Source organism: Cordyceps fumosorosea, assembly GCF_001636725.1.
Source record: "Cordyceps fumosorosea ARSEF 2679 chromosome Unknown scaffold_13, whole genome shotgun sequence".
NCBI classification, from domain to species: Eukaryota; Fungi; Ascomycota; class Sordariomycetes; order Hypocreales; family Cordycipitaceae; genus Cordyceps; species Cordyceps fumosorosea.
In genome coordinates this window covers 677,820-698,163 of record NW_017387313.1, presented here as the reverse complement: position 1 = coordinate 698,163, position 20,344 = coordinate 677,820, and the positions used below count along the sequence as shown (strand labels likewise).

General features: G+C 56.5%; 9 protein-coding genes across 9 annotated transcripts; 4 read left to right on the top strand and 5 right to left on the bottom strand.

Annotated features, from left to right (window-relative positions):
• Positions 1–281: 281 nt before the first annotated feature.
• ISF_05606 (Extracellular membrane protein, CFEM domain protein) lies at positions 282–632 on the bottom strand (the record flags this gene model as incomplete). Its single annotated transcript, XM_018849211.1, has 2 exons — positions 282–458; positions 534–632. The coding sequence occupies 2 exons, from the start codon at positions 630–632 to the stop codon at positions 282–284; spliced, it is 276 nt and encodes a 91-aa protein (XP_018703782.1).
• Positions 633–1,296: 664 nt separating this feature from the next.
• Positions 1,297–2,433, top strand: ISF_05605 (syntaxin; the record flags this gene model as incomplete). The annotated part of the gene is made up of 3 exons (XM_018849210.1): positions 1,297–1,434; positions 1,499–2,130; positions 2,193–2,433. 3 exons carry the CDS (start codon positions 1,297–1,299, stop codon positions 2,431–2,433), a joined length of 1,011 nt encoding a protein of 336 aa, XP_018703781.1.
• Positions 2,434–5,194: 2,761 nt separating this feature from the next.
• ISF_05604 (aspartate aminotransferase) lies at positions 5,195–6,899 on the top strand (the record flags this gene model as incomplete). Its single annotated transcript, XM_018849209.1, has 3 exons — positions 5,195–5,380; positions 5,460–5,519; positions 5,829–6,899. 3 exons carry the CDS (start codon positions 5,195–5,197, stop codon positions 6,897–6,899), a joined length of 1,317 nt encoding a protein of 438 aa, XP_018703780.1.
• A 379-nt stretch (positions 6,900–7,278) lies between these two features.
• ISF_05603 (Major facilitator superfamily domain, general substrate transporter) lies at positions 7,279–9,068 on the bottom strand (the record flags this gene model as incomplete). The annotated part of the gene is made up of 6 exons (XM_018849208.1): positions 7,279–7,468; positions 7,539–7,751; positions 7,808–8,004; positions 8,086–8,750; positions 8,823–8,872; positions 8,935–9,068. 6 exons carry the CDS (start codon positions 9,066–9,068, stop codon positions 7,279–7,281), a joined length of 1,449 nt encoding a protein of 482 aa, XP_018703779.1.
• An 815-nt stretch (positions 9,069–9,883) lies between these two features.
• On the top strand, positions 9,884–11,099 carry ISF_05602 (hypothetical protein; the record flags this gene model as incomplete). The annotated part of the gene is made up of 3 exons (XM_018849207.1): positions 9,884–10,067; positions 10,127–10,178; positions 10,316–11,099. The coding sequence occupies 3 exons, from the start codon at positions 9,884–9,886 to the stop codon at positions 11,097–11,099; spliced, it is 1,020 nt and encodes a 339-aa protein (XP_018703778.1).
• An 87-nt stretch (positions 11,100–11,186) lies between these two features.
• On the bottom strand, positions 11,187–12,837 carry ISF_05601 (nonsense-mediated mRNA decay protein 3; the record flags this gene model as incomplete). Its single annotated transcript, XM_018849206.1, has 2 exons — positions 11,187–12,666; positions 12,773–12,837. 2 exons carry the CDS (start codon positions 12,835–12,837, stop codon positions 11,187–11,189), a joined length of 1,545 nt encoding a protein of 514 aa, XP_018703777.1.
• Positions 12,838–13,334: 497 nt separating this feature from the next.
• On the bottom strand, positions 13,335–14,339 carry ISF_05600 (U3 snoRNP-associated protein Esf2; the record flags this gene model as incomplete). The annotated part of the gene is made up of 1 exon (XM_018849205.1): positions 13,335–14,339. One exon carries the CDS (start codon positions 14,337–14,339, stop codon positions 13,335–13,337), a length of 1,005 nt encoding a protein of 334 aa, XP_018703776.1.
• A 453-nt stretch (positions 14,340–14,792) lies between these two features.
• On the top strand, positions 14,793–16,401 carry ISF_05599 (betaine aldehyde dehydrogenase 2; the record flags this gene model as incomplete). Its single annotated transcript, XM_018849204.1, has 3 exons — positions 14,793–15,197; positions 15,281–16,165; positions 16,288–16,401. 3 exons carry the CDS (start codon positions 14,793–14,795, stop codon positions 16,399–16,401), a joined length of 1,404 nt encoding a protein of 467 aa, XP_018703775.1.
• A 417-nt stretch (positions 16,402–16,818) lies between these two features.
• ISF_05598 (acid phosphatase) lies at positions 16,819–19,565 on the bottom strand (the record flags this gene model as incomplete). Its single annotated transcript, XM_018849203.1, has 8 exons — positions 16,819–17,040; positions 17,102–17,342; positions 17,408–17,517; positions 17,578–17,704; positions 18,242–18,418; positions 18,465–18,640; positions 18,725–18,936; positions 19,493–19,565. The coding sequence occupies 8 exons, from the start codon at positions 19,563–19,565 to the stop codon at positions 16,819–16,821; spliced, it is 1,338 nt and encodes a 445-aa protein (XP_018703774.1).
• Positions 19,566–20,344: the final 779 nt, after the last annotated feature.

Here is a 20,344-nt window from a genome sequence, read left to right as displayed (position 1 = left end):
TCCAGTACTGGTAGAATGCTAGCTTTTAATACATCTCAATAGCCAGCGTAGCCGTGGCCGTGACACTCCCTGTGTAAAACGAAATCAAGAGCCACAACAACGAGGGCACCAACGACAGTTCCAGCGGCCGCATTAGGAGACTAATAAACCCATGGAGTGGCGTTCGTGGTGATGGTCGCGATCGTCAGGTTGATCCAGGCCAACGAGGTGCTGTCTGACGAGCCGGTCGTCACAGTTAGACGCTGGCGACGACGCCGGAGACCGCTGCGCACGAGCTGTGTTTACTGGCAAACCGAGCTGATGAATCCCTCGGCAGCGGCTATGTCAGAGGCGACGCAGTTCGCGAAGCAGGGCGCCGCCGCGTTCCGCACCTTGGCCTGGGCCTCCGGATTGCACATGCACAGCAGATCGTGGAGCTCGCAGCCCGACTGGCCAACGGCCGGGATCACACAGTCCATCTGCGCGTTGAAAGAAGGTCAGCTTTACATGAGATGCTATGCCGGAGGAACTACTGGGCTCGGTGGACGACGTACGGGGCAGGAGGGGATCTCTGCGGCGAGGTCGGCGGCGAGGTCGGTAGGAAACGCGACGACGAGGCCGATGAGGTAGAGGAGGGAGAAAGCAGCCTTCATTGTGACTTGTGGTTTTAACGGTAACGACGAAAACGAAAAGTGGCGATGAAGAAGGAAGCGGAAAGGCTGGTTGGTGGGGATGTAGTGATGATGAGAAGAGAGGGTGGAAGGGGAAAAGGAGAAGGACAGCGGGATATCCTGGTTTTATAGCCGACTACAGTATTTTTGTGATATTTCCGTTCTTGTGTTCATTATGTAGAGTTTGTGTAGGAAGAAACCCAATGGTTCATCGGTCTATCGTCCAGGCGAAGTTATTCGTGTAAGTGTCCCTTGTTAGCCCTGCCTTTACCTGTTGGAGGTCCGTTAGCTTACAAGTCTGCTCTTAGTTAGAGAAATTTCTAGCGACGGCAGGTCACAAGACGCCTGCATCATACTGATTTTGGAATAGAACCCTGCTATAATTTTCATCCATCTATTTATCAATTTGTTTGTTTGTTTATATTTTTTTCAACTTCCTCGTTTAGCATCTGTAAGTATTCGCAGTTCTGCCAACCTGCACGGGAATGACTAAGCTAAATTGAGCCTCTGACGTGGTAGGTTAGCGATCCGCGAATCTAAAGCTAAAGTTCAGGCCACGAACCCCTAGCACCAGACATTCACTCATCATCAACGCCTACAGTCGGGATCTCGAGCTCTGCAACTCGTTGACCGCGAATCACAAACCATGGAGGTTTTAGCTCCACCGACAGGCAATCGCACGGCCGAGTTCAATGAGCTGCTGAGCAAGCACAACGCTCCACCGGCAACAGCTAGAGCCGACATTGACAAGGCAGACAGCTTTCTCAAAGAAGCATACAGAATTGTGCGTCGCAAGCTGGGTAACAATGCCCTAACAGCTACTAACAATGTCGCCACCTTTCCTTTAGAACTCACACATCACCACACTGCACAAGGAGCTACGAGATGTACGACAAGCCTACCTATCGACCGCCCAGCCCCGACGAACACAGCCGCGCGCCGGCCAGCCGCGGGGCACGCTGACGGACCGCGAGCGCGAGGAGGTCGACGCCAACGCGAAGCAGATGATCCGGGAGCTCAACGCGAGCATCCGGGCGGTGGACGACGCGGAGCAGCTGCGGCGGGAGACGGCCGCGGCGGTCGCGCGCAAGGCCTACGGCGGTGCTCTCGGTACGCTTGGGTCATGGGCGTCCGGCAGCGCGGCGGGCGCGGAGCGCGCGGCGGTCGAGGGGCGCGCGCGGCAGACGGAGGCGCACCGCGACGCCGTGCTGTGGTTCCTGCGGCAGCGCCTGGAGGGCTGCTGCCGCACGCAGCAGGGCATGATGGAGACGCGGCTGACGCGGGAACTGGAGCGGTCGCGCGGGTTCCTGGCGGCGCCCCCGCCGGCGGCGGACTTTGCAGACTTTGCTCGGGCGACGACGGGCAGCGGGGGGGCGGCGGCGGCGGCTAGCGAGGGCCTGACGGAGGACCAGGTGCAGATGTTCGAGGAGGGCAACCGGGACATGATGAAGCACTACGAGAGCACGCTCGCCAAAGTACAGTACGTGGGGGAGGGAGGATACGTGAAGTTTTTTTACGCAGGCTGCTAACAGTGAGGAATAGGACGGCGGAGAGGTCGCTGGTGGAAATCTCGGAGCTGCAGTCGCTGCTGGTCAACAACCTGGCGATCCAGTCGGCGCACATCGAGCAGCTGGTGGCGGACTCGCTGTCGACGGCGGAGAACGTGGGTGGCGGCAACAAGGAGCTCAAGAAGGCGGCGCAGCGACCGAGCACGGCGCGGTACACATTTTTCGCGGCGAGCGGACTGTGCGCGTTCCTGGTGCTGTGGGATCTCATAATATGAAGCGGATGGGCTGCTACGGGCAAAATGTAGGAATATCGAGGCTGGTCCAATTAGAAGCCAAGATTTAGATGATTTAATGCATAGAAGCGTTGATTTTTTTGGTTTTGGTTTTTTTTTTTGGTTGCGGAAGATGAAGTCAGTCTTTGCATGATGGATGGAAATAAAAGACCTGCTACTTTGGACAGGTTGATGTGGAAAGTTGATCCGTTCAATGTAGCAGCAGACATGTGAAGGTGCGGCACATGTGAGGGAGGATGAGGATTCAGGTACAACAAGTTGTTGAGTGTCAGGGTGTATTTTGGAGGATAATGGAATCCACAGCGGGAGGCAAGGGTGTGGCGCAAAGATGTGAGATGTGAGCTAATGGCATTATGTTGATTGCATGAGTATTTTCTTACGCGGATAAGGTCGAGGCGGAATGTGGTGGTTGGGCTGCTCTTCCAGGTACATACATCGGTAGTAGATACATAGGTCGCGATGGTTCGGGAAGGTCAGGATGAAAGAAGCCCCGACCAACGATGCCAACCGGAACAGCAAGATGCCGTGTAACTACATACCATGTTAGACAACGAATTTAAAAAGCAGCAAAATACGAATGTGAGCCGCCCAATGTAGCAAAAGGCTTCGTGTTAGAAGACGACAAAAAAAGCCCATGACGACATGAGCCGAAGTGCTTGTGAGAGCCGAAAGGGCCTCGGTCAAATTAGGCCACGGGCGCCCTGAGCTTCTGCGCTTCCCCACGGGCTCGGGTGAGCTTATAAGCGGTAGGTGGCCCGCCGCCCCCCGGGTTCTGCGATTGCGATTTTTTTGTTCTCGAAATCAAAAGAAGCATTTGCTCTCGCCCTTGTTCCCTTTCTACTCGTACCCTGCCTTCCATTGGTCGCGAACTCGTGTTGGTTGTTGCGCTTGCAGGTGAGTTCGGTCCTTGTCGCCAATGGGGCGCGCATTCCACCCGCCCTATTTGTTCCTGCTCTTCTTCCCTGAAATTCGCATGGGAATCGCAGGCGCGTTGCGATCCAGGGCAATGTTCAGGTAGCCACCTGGTAGATGTTTAGCCACGGCGGGCTCTGCAACGCATTCGGGCTCAGCTTTGCTCATCAGCCAGTGAGAGCGAGTATAGCCGCGTTTGCGACGCTACCCGGATAGGTTGGATTGGGCACTCGGGAGACAACAGAAAATGGCGGATGAACAAGGGACGAACAAGATTACTAACGGCCGCTGCAACAGAATAAAAAAAGGAAAAAAACAAACCACGATTACGCCGAACGAGAAAACCTACTCCGAACCGCCGAAGCCTTGTCGAGAGTTGCCGGCTACTACAGCACGCGAGGCCATTTTCCTCAATACCAAGGGCGCATTTGACAAAGCAAAAGGCACCCCTGTTTTTTAGACGGCAATAGCCCGGAGAGCGTAAGTTGCGGCTTCCTTGTCTTTTTTTGAGCGCGTGCCTGTTTCTGCTTGGCTCTTTTTTTTTTCCTTTGACGGGTTGTCCATTGGGCGTCATCGACCGCAAAACCCAAGCGCGGCGGGGCGACGATATTACTCTTATCCCGTAAGCATATTATGCTTGGGCACGACAAAGTTGTCAGTGTTGTGGATTTGGCAAACTGGGCCCTCGAATTGTCAAAGTCGATCGGTGGCATGTAACTACTCTGAATTACCTCCCTAGCCGTGGCGCAGAGAAGTCGCTCATGTTGATGATAGCGGAGCAAGACGGAGGGCGCAGCACGCGCAAAGTTAAAGACGATGTGAGCGCCACAGGTCCAAAGGAAGCACCCAAAAGAAGAAGGAAGCAAAAAATGGGAAAAAGAACCAGACAAAAAGGAAACAGCCCATTTTTTTTTTCTGCTGGTCTTGTGCCTTGCGCCAGGTTCCGGTTACGGGGGGCCACAAGCAGGGGGTCCAGGCGGAGTGGCGCGGAGGCCGGCGGCCGCAAACAACCAACGTGGAGCCGGTTACGGGTTCCAGGTAACCCGTGGGTAAACCGGTCGGCGTCCGTGGCCCTTTTTTCACGATCATGCTGTGGTCAAGTGGTCAATTGCTGTGGATTTGCCAACGCTGCCGGGTGTCCTTGCCTTGGACCGAGAACAGGACGGACCGCAGGAAAAGGAAGACATGAGGGAGGGAGGAGGCCTCCTTGCGAGTTGCTGGGACATGCCTCATTTTGACGAGACTTATGCGAAGTGATAAATCTCCTGGCTCTTGGCTCTGACTTGTTTCTTACACATCAAGCGATGCTGTAGCAGTCCTCTTGCTGAGCAAAAGACACATCCTGACTGGGCGGCTTATTATTAGTGGCATCAGGTGCTGGGCTATCCATTCTCTTACAACACTACCCCACCCCCCACCATCACTCACTTCACGCCCTGAGCTTCTATAACTTGCAAGTTACAGAGGCTGGCAGCGGACCATCAAACAGCCGACTTCAGCGATGCAAACAGCCCACTACAGCGGACCACCCACCCATCATCCATCCCCTCATCCCACCTAAAAAAAGATCAGCCACTTGCTTGGACTCATTTGGACTCACACCTCAAGCTGCATCATCTTGCGTTTTAGCTCAGGCTGACATTGGAACAGAATAGCAGGGGATTTACAAAATTAATCCAACAATTAGGCCGAAAGAGCTACTAAGCAAGGCCTAAAAAAAAACGGCTCCGTTTTGCAGAGTCCCGCCTGCGACCCCGTCCGTCCACCTGCCTGCCAGACAGACCTGACCTCCCTCACTTATTATTACCATATTACAACTATCCCGCCCATCATGGCCCCATCTTCTACTTCTTCATCCTCCCTCGATCGCCTCAACAGCATCGCAAACCACATCTCCCCCGCCATGACAACCATCTCCAGCTTCCCTGCCGACTCAGTGCCCCAGGCACCCGAGGACGCCCTCTTTGGCCTCGCCCGCGCCTACAAGGCCGATACCAGCGCCCTCAAGGTCGACCTGGTGAGTCAAATACACCTGCCCCGTTTGCGCCATCACATGCCTCTCCAAACCCGGTCGCTAACCTTTGCGCTTCCCACAGGGAATCGGTGCCTACCGTGATAACAACGCAAAGCCTTGGGTTCTTCCCGTTGTCAAAAAGGTTCGTCTCTTTCTTCCTCTTCTTGCTTTTTTTTTTTTTGGCTTTATTGCAATTTGCTTGCGTACCACGTCGCTACATGCTTTGCCATGCCTTGCGCCACCACACTCCGACTATCCGAACCTCAGCTGCATGTTCAATTCGTCTTGTGCGACTGCAGCACGCAACCAGGCCAAGCTTTTGCTTTGGAGAACCTTCATCCTTCCCCCATTTCTCAGCGTCGGCATGCGGTGTTACCCTAGCCCGTATACCCGGCGGCGTCCAAGCTCTCCTTATACCTCCAAGCTAACACCACGCCACACTCCGATCTAGGCCGACGAAATCCTCCGAAACAACCCCGAACTCAACCACGAGTATGCCCCGATCGCCGGTATCCCGGAGTTTACCTCCAAGGCCAGCGAGCTTATGCTTGGCGCTGACTCCCCTGCCATCAAGGAGGGTCGTGTAACCTCGATGCAGACCATCTCCGGCACCGGTGCTGTCCATCTCGGCGCCCTCTTCCTCGCCCGCTTCTACAAGGGCTCCCGCCAGGTCTACGTCTCCAACCCGACCTGGGCCAACCACCACCAGATTCTGCGCAATGTCGGCCTCGAGACTGTCGATTACCCATACTTTGATAAGAAAACCCGCGGTCTAGACTTTGATGGCATGAAGTCCGCCATCCAGTCTGCCCCCGAGGGCTCCATCATCCTCCTCCACCCCTGCGCTCACAACCCTACCGGTGTCGACCCCACGCTAGATCAGTGGAAGGAGCTTGCTTCCATCATTCGCAGCAAGAAGCAGTTCCCCTTCTTTGACTGCGCCTACCAGGGCTTTGCTTCCGGTAACCTGGCCCGCGACGCCGCTGCTGTCCGCTACTTCATTGAGCAGGGCTTCGAGCTTGTCATTGCCCAGAGCTTCGCCAAGAACTTTGGCCTCTACGGCGAGCGTGCCGGCTGCTTCCACGTCGTCACCAGCCCCGGACCCGATGCCAAGTCCACCATTGGCCGTATCGCTTCCCAACTCGCCATTCTCCAGCGCTCCGAGATCTCCAACCCTCCCCTCTACGGTGCCCGCATTGCTGCCACCGTCCTCAACGACGCTGCTCTCTTCAAGGAGTGGGAAGGCAACCTCGAGACCATGTCTGGCCGCATCATTGATATGCGCAAGGCCCTGCGATCAAAACTCGAGTCCCTCGGCACGCCAGGCACCTGGAACCACATTACCGACCAGATTGGCATGTTTAGCTTCACTGGTCTGACTGAGCCCCAGGTCCAGAAGCTGCGTGAAGAGTACCACATCTACATGACCAAGAACGGCCGTATCAGCATGGCTGGTCTCAACACAAACAACATTAACCACGTTGCCACGTCAATTAACAAGGTTGTCGTTGCTTCTCAGTAATTTCCGGGCGTGGATGGGCCGGTATTTATTTCTTTTGTTCAAGGCGGCCGTGAGCTGCCAGTGTAAGAAAACAGAACAGCAGGGTTAACGAAACAAGGTGGCCCTCCGGGTCAGGCGTACATATACATAACAGCAATAGATGCTAGCGACATGATGCTCTGCTATATGATTGAACAGTACTTACACTCGACGCTCAAATAATGATGACGGGGGTCTTTTATTTACATTAATGCCAGGTCTTGGGTTCATGCCTCATCTCATTCAACTATTCTCAGGTATTTCTCATGGCCCGCGGGCTACTAAAGACTAACTGTGACCAATGATCAAATTGCCGAGCTGCTGTCTATTTAGTTGCTAGATGCTAGTGAATGTTGCATCCCTATGCTGCCACACTTTGTCTCTTTCTACGTAATCTAATCCGCTCGTCAAGCCAGCGAGCAAAGGACAGGACAACGGCAAAGGATAAGATGGCAATGGCGACGCTGAATCCCCGCCTGTAGAGCGGCTTGTCGTCACTGCGGAAGATTTGCGCGCCATAGATGCCCGCAATGTTTGCATTCATAATGACACTAACACGACAGGGTTAGCTTTTCTTCATTCCTACTGGACAAGTTGTTTTGATAAAACGGGCCAACTCACCCAGCCATGGCGAGAGCGCGCTGCTCCGAATCGTGGCAGGTCAACGAGAGCCAGGCAATGTTGAGCGGGTGCGAAAAGGTGCCGAACATTTGCGTCCAGATGACGCCAAAGTAGCGCACGCCGCGCGAGTTGACCTGGGTGAAGGCGCGGTTCAGGATGTAGCCGAGCAGGTGGCCGAACAGGCCGACCATGACGGTCTCGCCGCGGCGGTTGCTGGGGGACATGTCAGTAACTTTTTTGTGCTGGTGTATGATTCGGGAAGAGCTTACAACTTGTCGGAGAACCAGCTAAAGGTAAAGGACACGGGCACCTGCAGGAAGAGGCCGACGGCAGCGAGGGCGTTGCTGCTGAGGCCGGTGAAGCCGAAGCTGGTGACGATGGAGGGCGCGTAGGTGTCAAAGGCCCTCTGGGGACCGTTGTTGCCGAGGGTGATGAGGAAGTGAATCCATATGCGCCAGTCGAGGAACTGCCCAGACGTGTTAGCCATATTCTATCTACTCTTCTCCCGATAGTGCAAGCCCCCCCCCCTTGGTGCAAAGCAACTTACTGCTCTCTTGAACGCGGCCAGAGGAATCTTCTTCTTCTTATGGCCTTTCATCGGGTCGTCGATCAGGACGCGCGTCTGCAATATGTGAATCTCGCGCGGCGTGAACCACTCATAACGCGGCAAAAACGTGCTCCTCGGATTCCTGAACGAGTCCGGCAGACAGAACCCAAACACCAGCCCGCTCAGCACCGTGAACGCGCCCATCAGCGCAAACAACCAAAACCAGCCCGGCTGCCCGCCCACCCCTCGCATGTGCAGGATCCCGAACGCGAGCAGCTTCGCCGACGCCTGGCCAATCTGGTTGCCAAAGTAAAACACCATGACGCGCTTGGCCGTCTCCGTGCGGGTGTACCACGTGGACAGCGTCCAGAGGCCGCCGGGGATGAAGCCGGACTCGGTGATGCCGAGGAGGAAGCGGGTGGCGACGAAGGCGCCGTAGCCGCGCTGGAAGGCCTGGAAGGTGCTGACGGTGCCGAAGAGGAAGAGCTGGAGGGTGAGCCAGCGGCCGGGGCCGACGCGGTAGAGGATCATGTTGGCGGGGATCTCGGTGAGGACGATGCCGAGGGAGAGCATCTGCTGGCCGACGTTGAACTGGTCCTGGTCGATGCGGACGTCGCGCATGAAGTTGTCGGTGATGGCGTTGGCCATGTTGCCGCGGTCAAGCTCTGTTCGAGGAGTTTGTTAGATCAAGAGGAGGTTCTTCCCTGGGAGTCCAGGTGAGGAGGGGTTGGCCGTACGTAGACAGAAGAACCCGAGGGTAAGAATGGGCATGATGATCAAGTCGAGTCTTGTTTGTGTTTGTATTAGCTGATATGCCTCTCTTTGGGGGCTCTGCAGTGCTGGACGTACTTGCGCTTCGCCCTCTTCTCTTCCTCAATCGTCCAGTCCACGACCAGACTGGGCGCCGGCCCATCGTCCTGGACCTCGTGCACCGTCTGGCCGTCCAAGTCCTTGCTCATCTTGAGAGACGGATCTTGACTCATCTTTTTGATCAGTCGTACTTTAAATCTCGACCACTCTGGGCTCGGAACCAAGCAGCAAGACCCTACTTATACTACATTGATATCGGCCCAAACCTGTACTTCCCCCTCGGCTGGTCGCCAAGATCTCCGTGGCGCCATGAGACAAATTAAGCATATCTACAAGGTTGGAAAACAACTTGCCAGTATTGGGTTACCGACGGGCAAGGCGAGGCGCAAGGCAAGGGAAGGAAAGCTTGGTACTCTTGGCGCGAGCACGACATCTGGCTGCGCTTCTTGGCGGCATCGAGGCACTGGCTCGTCCATGTCGCCATTCCGCCTCGAATTGGCACAATGTGAGATCTGAGGCTCCGCCGAAGGGGTTGGCAAAGACTATTGGTTTTCATTGCATTGATGCTAAATATTGGGTTGGCTGTATATAAGCTACATGGATGGATGTCTTGCGAGGAAGGTAATTGAGGCCCAGGCGCTATGCATGGTAGCATGAGCAGCGGCACAAATGAGCAGTTTTCAATTGAAATAAACTTTTTGTCAATTTTTTTGAATTTTTTTTTTTTTTTTTTTTTTTTTTCAAAATAATTACACCGTATACTCGCTTGTCTTCTTCTCTTGTTGTATCGTACATAGATTATAATAGTGGGTGGCAGCAGCAGCGATCGTTTTAGGCAGCTGCCCAGTGAGTGAATCGCGCCAGGCACGCGTTACCTTCAATAGTATACAGTACAGGCCACCACTGCAAACAAACCTGCCCTGCATCTTCCCTCGCTATAAAGCCGCCACCTATTGCTGAAAACAACTCCGCGGCTTCCATCGCCGTCATGGCCCGCACATTACCGTGGAAGAGGGCAGCAGCAGCGCAGCCGGAATCACTCCCAAGCCTACGGCGCGCGTCGCCCAAAATCGGGACGCCCAGACGAACCACCGCGGCCGCGACCCCAGCCAGCGGTGCCTCGGCCACGGCGCGGCATCGCCCATCCGTCCTCGCCGCGTTCAACTCTTCCGGTAAAGGAATCTTTCCTTGTAGCCTTATTACAGCGCCCAACTAACACAAGAGCCTCTAGATCCCTTGCGCAGCCCATCGACATCTCCTCCCCCAGAGCCACCGCAGGAAAGGTAAGATTATCCACCAGGGTGCTCGCAGACATTGCAGCGTCTCTCTCTCTGTTCTGTTTCATTTTATTTTGAGTCACCCGCCGGTGCGGTCATCTAGAACACAAAAGAGGAGAAGAAGATCTGACCATCCTTTACAGGTACATGGCCGCCGGCGATGACCAGTACCGCATCGTCGAGGATGAGCTGCTGCGCACCGCCCAGCGCTTCACCACGCACCTGCACCGCGCCGAGTACCACCGCCTCAAGATCGTCGCCAGGTCCAAGAACGACGCCGCCATCCGCGAGGTCGAGCGGCCCGTCGTCGTCGGCACCCGCCTCACCTCGGCCGCCCGTCGCCGCCGCGACCAGGCCCAGCGGCTCTCTAAGCAGCGCTCCCTGCTTTCCGCCGCCACGGACCGCACCCAGGACAAGACCACCTCCTCCTCGCCTTGGGTCGGCACCAACCTGAGAGGGTTGCTGAACGCACCCCGTGCGGAGACCAGGTCTTTGGTGGTGCCGCAGGCCGCCCCTGCTGCCTCGTCGTCGTCGTCGTCCCTCACAAAGGCCGCGGTCGGTCATCGTCCGCCTCCTGCGTCGACGCCCCAGCGGCGGCGCCCCCCTTCACATGATGGTGTCTCTGCGACGACGCCGGTATCTGCGACTGGGGGGGTGCGCGCACGCAATCTTGCCACGCCCGCCTCGTCGACCAGCGCGGCGCTCAGCTCCTCGGCGCCAAGGCGAGTTGCCAAGATGGAGGCTGATACGCCGACTCCGACTCTTCCTGAGGACGGCGATGAGGACGACCTGGATTTTGACGATCCGTTTGGGCTCAACAAGCGACGGCTGGATCGGAAAAAATCCAGAGATCAGTTTAGAAGGTCCATCCGCGCCACACCTACGAAAACGCCGTCATCATCAAGCACCATGCCGTCATTTGTCTGAACAGCCAGTGGGACGCTAAGAAATATAGTTTTGAGTGGGGGAATCAAGCTATTCTTTACGGCATTATTTCTTCTATATTGGCCGCAGCTATGAGTCCTGCATCGTAAGCTCATCAAAGTCATCCAGCAATTCGCCCATGTCGACTTGCGGCGAGTCGTCCTCGCCGTCCTCCGTCTCCGCCATGCTCATCTCCTCCTCCTCGCGCTTCTTCTCGTTCTTGTACAGCGCCATGGCGGCCCGCAGGTCCTCGTCCTCCTCGACGTCGCGCAGGAACTGCTCGTACTCGCGGTCCATGCGCTCCTGGTCGGCCTTCTTGGGCAGAAGCTCGCCCTCGTCCTTGCCCATGCGGCGGAGCTTCCAGTTGCGCTTCTTGTTCTTTCTGCGGTTGGGGTAGTGCTTCTTGACGAGCACGACGTCGGGCAGCATCGACGAGTACACGTGCGACTCCTCCATCGCCTCCCACTCGGAGTTGTTGAAGTTGGTGCCCGTCAGCATGTATCCCATGACGCTGTCGCCGGCCTGCAGGAGACCGCCGAGGTGTGTTCTAGTGAAGTAGGTGTTGTCGTTGACGCCGAGGTCGACGGCGCGCGCGACGGTGACCTCTCCGAGACGCCACTTGCCGTTCGTCTTACCAGTCAGCTCAACGTCCATGACGATAAACTCCACCAGCTGTTGGGAGTCGGCCAGCGAGGTGAATGGCGCGCGCCAGTAGATGGGGCAGCTAATGTCTGCGGTCTGAAGGGTCTGGGGGTCCATGAGGTAGATTGACGTGCCAATCTTGTGGCACAGAACCAGAGGCGTAATGTTGCCAGTCTGCTTAGCTAGTTTGATGGGCATGGCGACCAGATCATCTTTACATATCGGCACCAGTTCGGCGGAGTATGTGAATTTGTATGATGTTTTCGAGGTGTGGGTGTCGAACGAGATGAGCTCCTGCGACGTCTTGACCGTCACGGGGACGACCGAGTTGAGAAAGTCGATGAACTTCTCGGCCTGGTTCTTTTGCGAGAAGAAGAAGTCGATGCCGTCCTTGGCCTCCTTGATGTTGAGGGTGTCGCGGTGCGCGCCGTGCTTCATGATGAGCTGCTCGAGGAAGAGGAAAGTGCGCTTGTGGAGGACCTTTTGGCGGACCTGGACGCAGGCGCGCCAGACGTTGGCCGTGTACGACTTAGCGCACTCGGGGCACTGCTGGGTGGCGACGACGTAGAGGACCTCGAAGCTCTGCTGCAGCAGGACGCCGGCTTGGACCTCGTCCTGGATGGTGAGCTTGACCTTGATGCGGCGCGAGTGCGGCTCGGTCCAGACGAAGCTGGCGTCGACGATGCGGACCTTGGTGAGGCCGCGCAGCTTCTTGAGGCACAGGGCGAGCAGCTCGCGCGACTCGGGCGGGGCGACGACCCAGCTGGACGGCGGCAGCAGCCACCGGTTGCAGTCGCGGCAGAAGTTGATGACGGCCTCGCGCTGCACGCCCTTGGAGATGTCGTGGGTGAGCTTGACGCAGTCGTAGCAGAGGGCGCCAGCGGCGGTCGTTCCGTCGATCGGTGCGCCGCAGTTGCAGCAGAGGATGCTAGAATATCACACTCGGTCAGCCGAAAATTCCATTTCGTCTTGGTATTTCTTCCTTGGTGAGGGTAGCCCACTGCGGGGTGATTTGCTGTGGGAGAAAAACTCACGTTGCGCCCGTCTGGTGCTCGACGGCCCCGATGGACACGGGGGCATCATCTAGATCCATAGACATTATGGAGATGACGAGAAAATGGCAAAAGAAAAAAAGAAAATGGAAGGAAAATGGGGTTTTGAGAAAGGATGATGCCCAAGAATTAGACAAGAAAAAAAAAGTGGTAGAGTCGAGTCACCAGCCAAAAATTTGCCCCGCTGCTTGATAAGCGAAAAGGGAAAAAATCTTATCGCAAAATGTGGAGTGACGAGGGGCAATAACTGAAGAATGACAAGATCTGAGCAGCCGCGCATTACAAGACAAATATTATAAATGCAGATTTTAGGTTTTTTTACTTCTCGTATTATTTCAAGTTTTTGTTCCTTTACTCTTCTGCCTGTCGTCCAAATTGTGTGCCATCGGCAAGCGCCCACCATGTAGAGCGTTTTGTTGGTGTGTACATTCTCGCCTGTGTTGTACATTAAAGTCCGCAGTCCATTTTGTCAAAATGTGAAATTATCAGGGCTCGAAAGAGTAAACCATATGCTTTCAGTGCTAATTATATATACATCATGCCATTAGAAGATACTGCTCAGCACCCTCGTGACCCGTTCGGGTTGCTCCTCAGTATCGTTTTGCTTCTTGGCCAGGGGTATTTGCTTAAACGTCCTCGTGTTTCTCTGCTTCTTCCTCGTCTCCTGCCCATCCTCCTCCCCCTCCTCCTCCTGCGCGCCGCCACCACCCTCCTCATCCCCGGCCTTGCGCTTCCGCGCCGCCGCCGTCCTCGCGATGCCCTCCATCGCCTTGCCCTGCTCCACGTTCCGCGCAAACTCCTTGTTCTCTCTGCTCGCCCGACCAATCTCCGCCCTCATGCGGCTCGCCCGCTCCGCATCCTCCGCCGCGATCTGGCCCGTCAGGTCGCGCCACTTGAACCCGCGCAGGTACAGCAAGTTCCACAGGTCATCCCGGTAGTAGCTCCCCTTCTTGCCGCCGACCGTGCGCGCGTTGAGCAGCGCGCACGCGTCCTTGGCGTCCTTTTTGTTGATGAACTCGACCCAGCCCTCGGTGTAGGTCCGCTTCTTGTTGCCGCCGGCGCGGACGCGGCGGGCGTGCGCGGCGGCGTCCTCGGGGGCGAGGAAGATGCGGTTGATGGCGCCGTAGGGCTCGAGGAGGGAGCGCAGCTTGGCGGGCTTCATGAAGGGGGGGATGCGCGAGAGGTAGGCGACGCCGGACTTCTTGACGGCCTTTTCGGTGGCGACGAGGTTCTTGCGGGCGAGCGGGCGCGAGACGTTGGGCAGGTCGGCCTGCAGCTTGGGCAGCTTCGTCTGTTTCTTGGTGGGCTGCTCCTCGCCCTGTGTTGATTTTGCGTCGTCGTCGCCGTCGTCATCTTCGTCGTCGTCGCTCCCGCCGTCGTGGTCAGCGTCACTCCTGGCTTGTTCAGAGTCGTCGTCGTCGCGGCTCGGCTTCCTGCGCTTTGTGCTTCGGCTGCCGCCCTTGGCGAATTCGTCTTCCGAATCATATATGTCAATGTGGTCGTTTTCGCTTTCCGAAGCATCGAGAAAGTCGTTTGCGTTGGGCGCCATCTTTTCGCCAGGATGATGCCGATATCGTTTCGTTGTTTGGCTTGTCCTCTGTCATTCACTTGGCTCAAAAAAAAAGTTGCGAGCACGGACCGCGCTTATCGATAAGAATGGTGCTGGGGGGTATTGCGTTGGCGAAGAAGCAGTTACCCTGGAGCCGAGAATGACTATTTGATTCCGGTTTCAATAATTTTCTTGAGGTATTGGAATTTGGTATATAAGCTTAGAACGGCCATTCTATGTAGCCCAGTATTAATTGGAGACTGTATAATCCTGTGCTGCTGCTGGAAGCAACTATATCTTGGTACCCTATGACGTTGTGTGACGAACCGAAGCTATCTATGAACGTGGGGCCGCGCTCCGAGCCGCTGTAGACAACGCGGAGGACAACAACCCCGCCTCGTCAAACCGAAACCTTTCATCAACAATCTGTATCATTGCAGTATAGCCCTCAAAATGTCCGTGGAAGTTATCAACACCCTTTCTCCAACAACTGGCGAGGTTGTCATCACCCGCAATGGCGCATCGGCAGCCGACCTAGACCTGATGCCCAAGGTGGCGACTGAAGCCTTTCAGAGCTTCCGGAAGACCACCCTGAAGGAGCGACAGGAAATTGTCAAGAAGTTCCTCAAGGGCCTCGCAGACCGCGAATCGGAGCTCGCAGAGGAGCTCACGGTGCAAATGGGCCGACCAATTGCCTTCACCGGAAAGGAGGTCACCACTGCCGTGAAGCGGGGTGAGTATCTCCTCAAGATCAGTGATGAGGCCCTCAAAGATACCGATGGCGAGGCTGAGAAGGGCTTCAAGCGCTTCATCCGCAAGGTCCCCGTTGGACCTGTCCTAGTAATCTTTGCATGGAATGTGAGTCTGTCCGCGTACTTGACCCAGCAGCTTGGTTGGGTGAAGGTGCATTACGAGGGCCCTGAGTATTAACACGATAACAGTACCCCTACCTTATCCTCGTCAACTCCATTGTTCCAGCAATTCTGGCAGGCAACACAGTCATCCTCAAGCCATCTCCCCAGACTCCCACAGTTGCGGAGCGCGTATCCGAGATTTTTACCGCCGCGGGATTGCCCCAGGGCGTCCTCCAGTACTTCCACTGTGGCTCGCCAAGCACCATGGAGGCGATTGTCCGCGATTCCAGAATCGAGCTTGTGTGCTTCACCGGCTCCGTTGCTGGCGGCCTCGCCGTGCAAAAGGCAGCTTCGGACCGCATCACCAACGTTGGCCTGGAGCTTGGTGGCAAGGATCCTGCCTACGTGCGCGGCGACGTCGACATTGACTGGGCCGCCGAGGAGATTGTGGATGGCGCCATATTCAACTCGGGCCAGAGCTGCTGCTCCCTCGAGCGCGTGTACGTCGACGAGAGCGTCCACGATGCGTTTGTCGCGGCGGTGCAAAAGGTGCTCAAGGGCTACAAGCTGGGCGATCCGTTCGACAAGGGCACCCACGTGGGACCCGTCATCTCGAGCCGGTCCAAGGCCACCATCGAGGGCCATGTCAAGGACGCGGTGTCCAAGGGTGCCAAGGACGCCACGCCGGCCAACGAGACGTTTGATAACCTGCCGGCCAAGGGCAACTTTGTCAAGCCGACGCTGCTGACCGGTGTGGACCACAGCATGACTGTCATGACCGAGGAGACGTTTGGGCCTGTCATCCCCGTGATGAAGGTCAAGAGCGACGCCGAGGCCATCAAGCTGATGAATGACAGCGAGTTCGGCCTCACCGCCAGCATCTGGACCAAGGACACGGACAAGGGATACGAGCTAGCCGAGGACGTGGAGGCCGGCACCGTTTTCGTGAATCGGTGCGACTACCCTAGCCCGGTAAGTGAGACAGACCGAACCCGAGATCGAGGCTTGCGAGGGATGAGCCGTGTAACCGTGATGAGTTGAAAGGAGTGAGCCCTTTGTACGGGAGGCTGAGCTAACCATTGTGCGCGATGTAGGATCTTGCGTGGACGGGGTGGAAGAACTCTGGTCGCGGCCAGACGCTTAGCAAGTTTGGCTTTGATGCCTTTGTGAAGCTCAAGAGCTTCCACTTGAAGGACTACCCGAAATGAGGATGATGGTTCAACTGAGACAATTTGAAAGACAATTTGAAATGCTGTGGAATGATCGACGTGTGACGAGGAGAGGTTGCCGAACCCATGGCTAAATTACATAAATTACATAAATTACATAATAAACCGGAGATGTTGCACCGAATGGGGGTTATTTCGGAAATGTTGACTCATGATGAAATTCATTTGAGCAAGGCTTCGCGTAGCCGTCGGGTTGAGGCTTTCCGGTGGCACGTCCCTGCCCAGGTTACAGTCGGATCGAGACGATCTCGGCAATGAGACCGAGCTCGATCCGATCTCCCGTCGGTTAGAGCATCCTTACCGGGCGTCTTTGACGGTTTAACGAGATATTTGCAGGGCAAAGGAAAGCAAGACCTGCAATTGTCCTTCAATATCTGTACCTCGGTCTTTGTATGGCTAAAACTTGCGACTCTTTAGCCACATGTAGTCCTCCATGTGACTCGTAGCCAGCTCCGTCATCGCCTCATCCGCCTCCGCGCCGTACATCTCCCGCCAGCTCGCAAACTTGGCCTCCACGTCCAACCGCCTCGCACTCTTGGACGCGTCGATCCCCGTGGACCCCCAAAGATCCCCCACGAAGCGCCTCCTCTTGGCATCCAGCCCCTCGCTCGACCGGGCCTCCCAGCGGCGCACGACGCGCGCCGGGTCCATCCCGATCGCCGCCGCCAGCCCGCTCCACCGTGTCGCCCTCCAGCACCTCGTCCGCGTCGAGGACGATGACGGGTCCGGGGCGGTGGCCGGCCTGGAGGTACCACTCGTAGAGGGCCCGGGTGAGGCGCGCGCCGGTGGCGTGCGGCGCGGTGATGCCGCTGCCCCCGGCGGAGGTCGGCGGCCTGCGTGAGGGCCTTGGCGCGCCAGAAGGAGTCGACGACGAGAACGGGGTGCCGGACGAGGAAGATGGGGGTGAAGGAGAGGAGGAGCTCGTCGGGGAGTAGGGTAGGGCTGGTCCGTGGGGAGGAGGAGAGCGCGGCGGCGGCTAGCGGACTGCAAGGTGAACTCGGGCGGGCAGGCTGTGCTGCTGCGTCTCAAGTCGCTGTGGAAGAGGGTGGGATCTGCAATGTCCAGGATGTGAGTCTTGAGGAAGAGAGCACGGCCCTAGATAGGAAGGAACGCTTCTTCATCAATATAGGGCGGGGGAGGCTTCGAGAGAGTAACGGTCCTTGCCTTTTGGTGCCCTTCGTCGCGCGACTCCAGCAGACCTTGATATCCCTCCTGGAGCATCTCGAGATAGGTCCGGATCGTCTCCTCCGAAGGCGGCGGCCGCGGCGCTCCCGGGTCGTCCCTATTTTGTCGTTGAGGTTGGACTGTGCGTAGACGAACGCGTCGTGCAGCGGATAGGAAAGCTGCTGCCAGGCCGGCTCCTATTCGGAGAGGAGCTTGGTTAGCAGGTTGGATAGGGTCCGCGGGTAGCTGAGGAGGAAGACGTCTGCTGGGCGTGGCTCGGCCATTTTGGGTGAAAGCTGGTCCAAGGGGGAGAGTAGCTGCCCGGTTTCTGAGCTGTGTAGAAGGCAAGAAGATTAACAGAGATTGCTTTTCTGGGCACGAGACAAAAACAGATGGTCATACAAGTAAGGGGATACGGGATAGGAAGAGAGAGTGGCTGAGGGGAACTGCATGAGCTGCAACCATGACACATTGATTTTCGCCGCACCCGAGTTCCTGCTGCAAATACAGTACGACCAAGATAGAGACAGATATGCAGACTTTGATGGTGTCCTGTACTGTCCTCGACATTGCTCAATTGCTCTACTTGAGTGATGGCCTCTGCTTCAACCACTATCCTGCTCTACTACTCACCCCCTAGACGAATCTCACTCACGGCTTGAACCCCTTGGGAGGATTCCGTCCATCCGGAATCTTGATGGTATCCTCATAATACGTCGGCGCGCTGCTCCCCGCCCACGCATCCTTGACCCCCTGCAATATAGGCCGTCCCGACGCCGGCCTATCCAAGTCCAAGTTCGGCCTCGGTATCACCCTCTTCTTCTTATTCGCGCTGTTGCGTGTTAAAGTACCCGGCGTACGAGCCGTCCCACAAATACCGCTTCAACTCGGCCTCGCCGCCGTCCCACGCGCGCACCCGGTCCCCCGTCTTCCCCCAGTTGGCCACGACGGTCGCAATCTGCGAGTAGTGCGTGTAGAAGGCGTCGTCGGACGTGCCCGCCAGCTCCCGCGGCACCGCGTCGCCGAGCAGCACCCCGAGCACGCGGTTGCGGCCCTCGTACGCACGTCAGCAGCACCCAGGGTGTTGTCAGCGAACCGGGAGTCCTTGAGGAGCGGCTCGAGGAAAGCGCGGCGCCACCTTCCGGAGGCCCGGACGGAGGTGTCGTGCCCCATCCGAGGTCATGTTGGGGGTGATGAACATCCACTGTGGGAGCGCGTCCGCGGCCAGGTCCCGGTGGAACTCGGACCGGCCCGTGTCCGTCCGTGTCAAGCTCTTGACCCTCGCCAGACGTGCGGGGTCCGAGGTGACGCTCTCGTGGAGGACGGCTGGGTTGTGCTTGCGGACGACCTCTAGGTTCTGTCTTGGTAGAGATGTACGGTCAGTTCAGCTCACTTGGTGAAGCAACCTCGGCAGTTGCTGCAAGGACTTCAAAGATTGTTGAAGCAATGAAAGATAGGCCAGGGTGCAATGACCTGGCAAGTGTCTAGATCAAGGGCAAACTCACACTACGTGGTTTGCTATTTGTCATTACATGTTAACCGTGGGCGGCTGCTGTCGTGAGTTGTTGGTAGGCCCTGCTCAAGGGTAGTACTCGAGCGAACCGACTCCCCTCTCAACGATTTCAAATATACACTGTAAGGATGACAGTTAAAAAGCGGACTTTGGCGTGTGCTTGTCTCAGGCAGCTTGCGGTTTTGGCCGTTGAGGTTTGTTGGAGCCCTTGTCAAAGACCGCTCTCCGACAGCCAACACAGCGAACACAGCCAACAATCCCGTAGAACCTCGGGGTCTATACAGTCTATGAAGCAATCAAGGTTGCGGATGGATAGAACGTCTTGCATTTCAGCGAATGGGAATGAGTGGCTGTGCTTCTCGGAGGGCTGCTGGGTCAACCCGTCGCTCAAACTGTCTTGCGTGACCTCCCAGCCATCACGCGAGCTCGAATCACCAACAGCAAGCAGCATGGTGTCTGCAGGCATCGCGCCCCGTTGACGTGATATTGGGCGAGGTCCGCTGCATGGCGAAGCAGCAACCCACGACAACCGCGGGTAGACGGGTAGGCTTCCCAGATAGCCAAGTCCTGGCCACCACCACCGCCGAGCGACGGTGAAGAAGCCGGGCCCTGCAAGGACCCGATATCCGAGGTCCTGGGTCGAGGAAAGTGAATCAAAGTTTCCTACTGGTTGGTTACCCTGTGGAATCGCGCACGTTGGCAAACTTCCGCGGGAGGCGGCAGGCGGCGGGATGGCTTTCAAATCATCAAGTGAACAGGTGGATGCTGATGAAAAAACCTGACAAAAAACCTGACAAATAACCCGGTGGGCAAACCAGATAGCTGCAGAGATTGATGGTTATTATTATTCTCTTTCTCGGTGTGGGCAATGCAACGATGTGATGAGATGAGACGGCCCGTTCAAAAGGAGGCGCCCGCAAGAAGCCTGTCTACTGACACTGATGCCAGATACCATGTCCTCTCAGTTCCACGCACCCGGGACGTGGTGTGATACATACACGGGTAATAGTGATAACTATTGTCAAATCTTCAATAAGTCTTGTCAGCTCCTCTCTCCCCTCTCTGTCCATCTTGCTGCCTTGTTGTTGGATACACAAGCATGTCTCAACTCTTGCCTTCTTCCCGCTTCCATTTTGAGGCCCTTTTCCTCTTCTCTTAAACGACTTTGCCGAGGTACCAAGTCAACGTAGCAAAGAAAGAAAGAAAAAAAACCGGCCATTTTTGTCCCCCCCCCCCCCCCCCCCC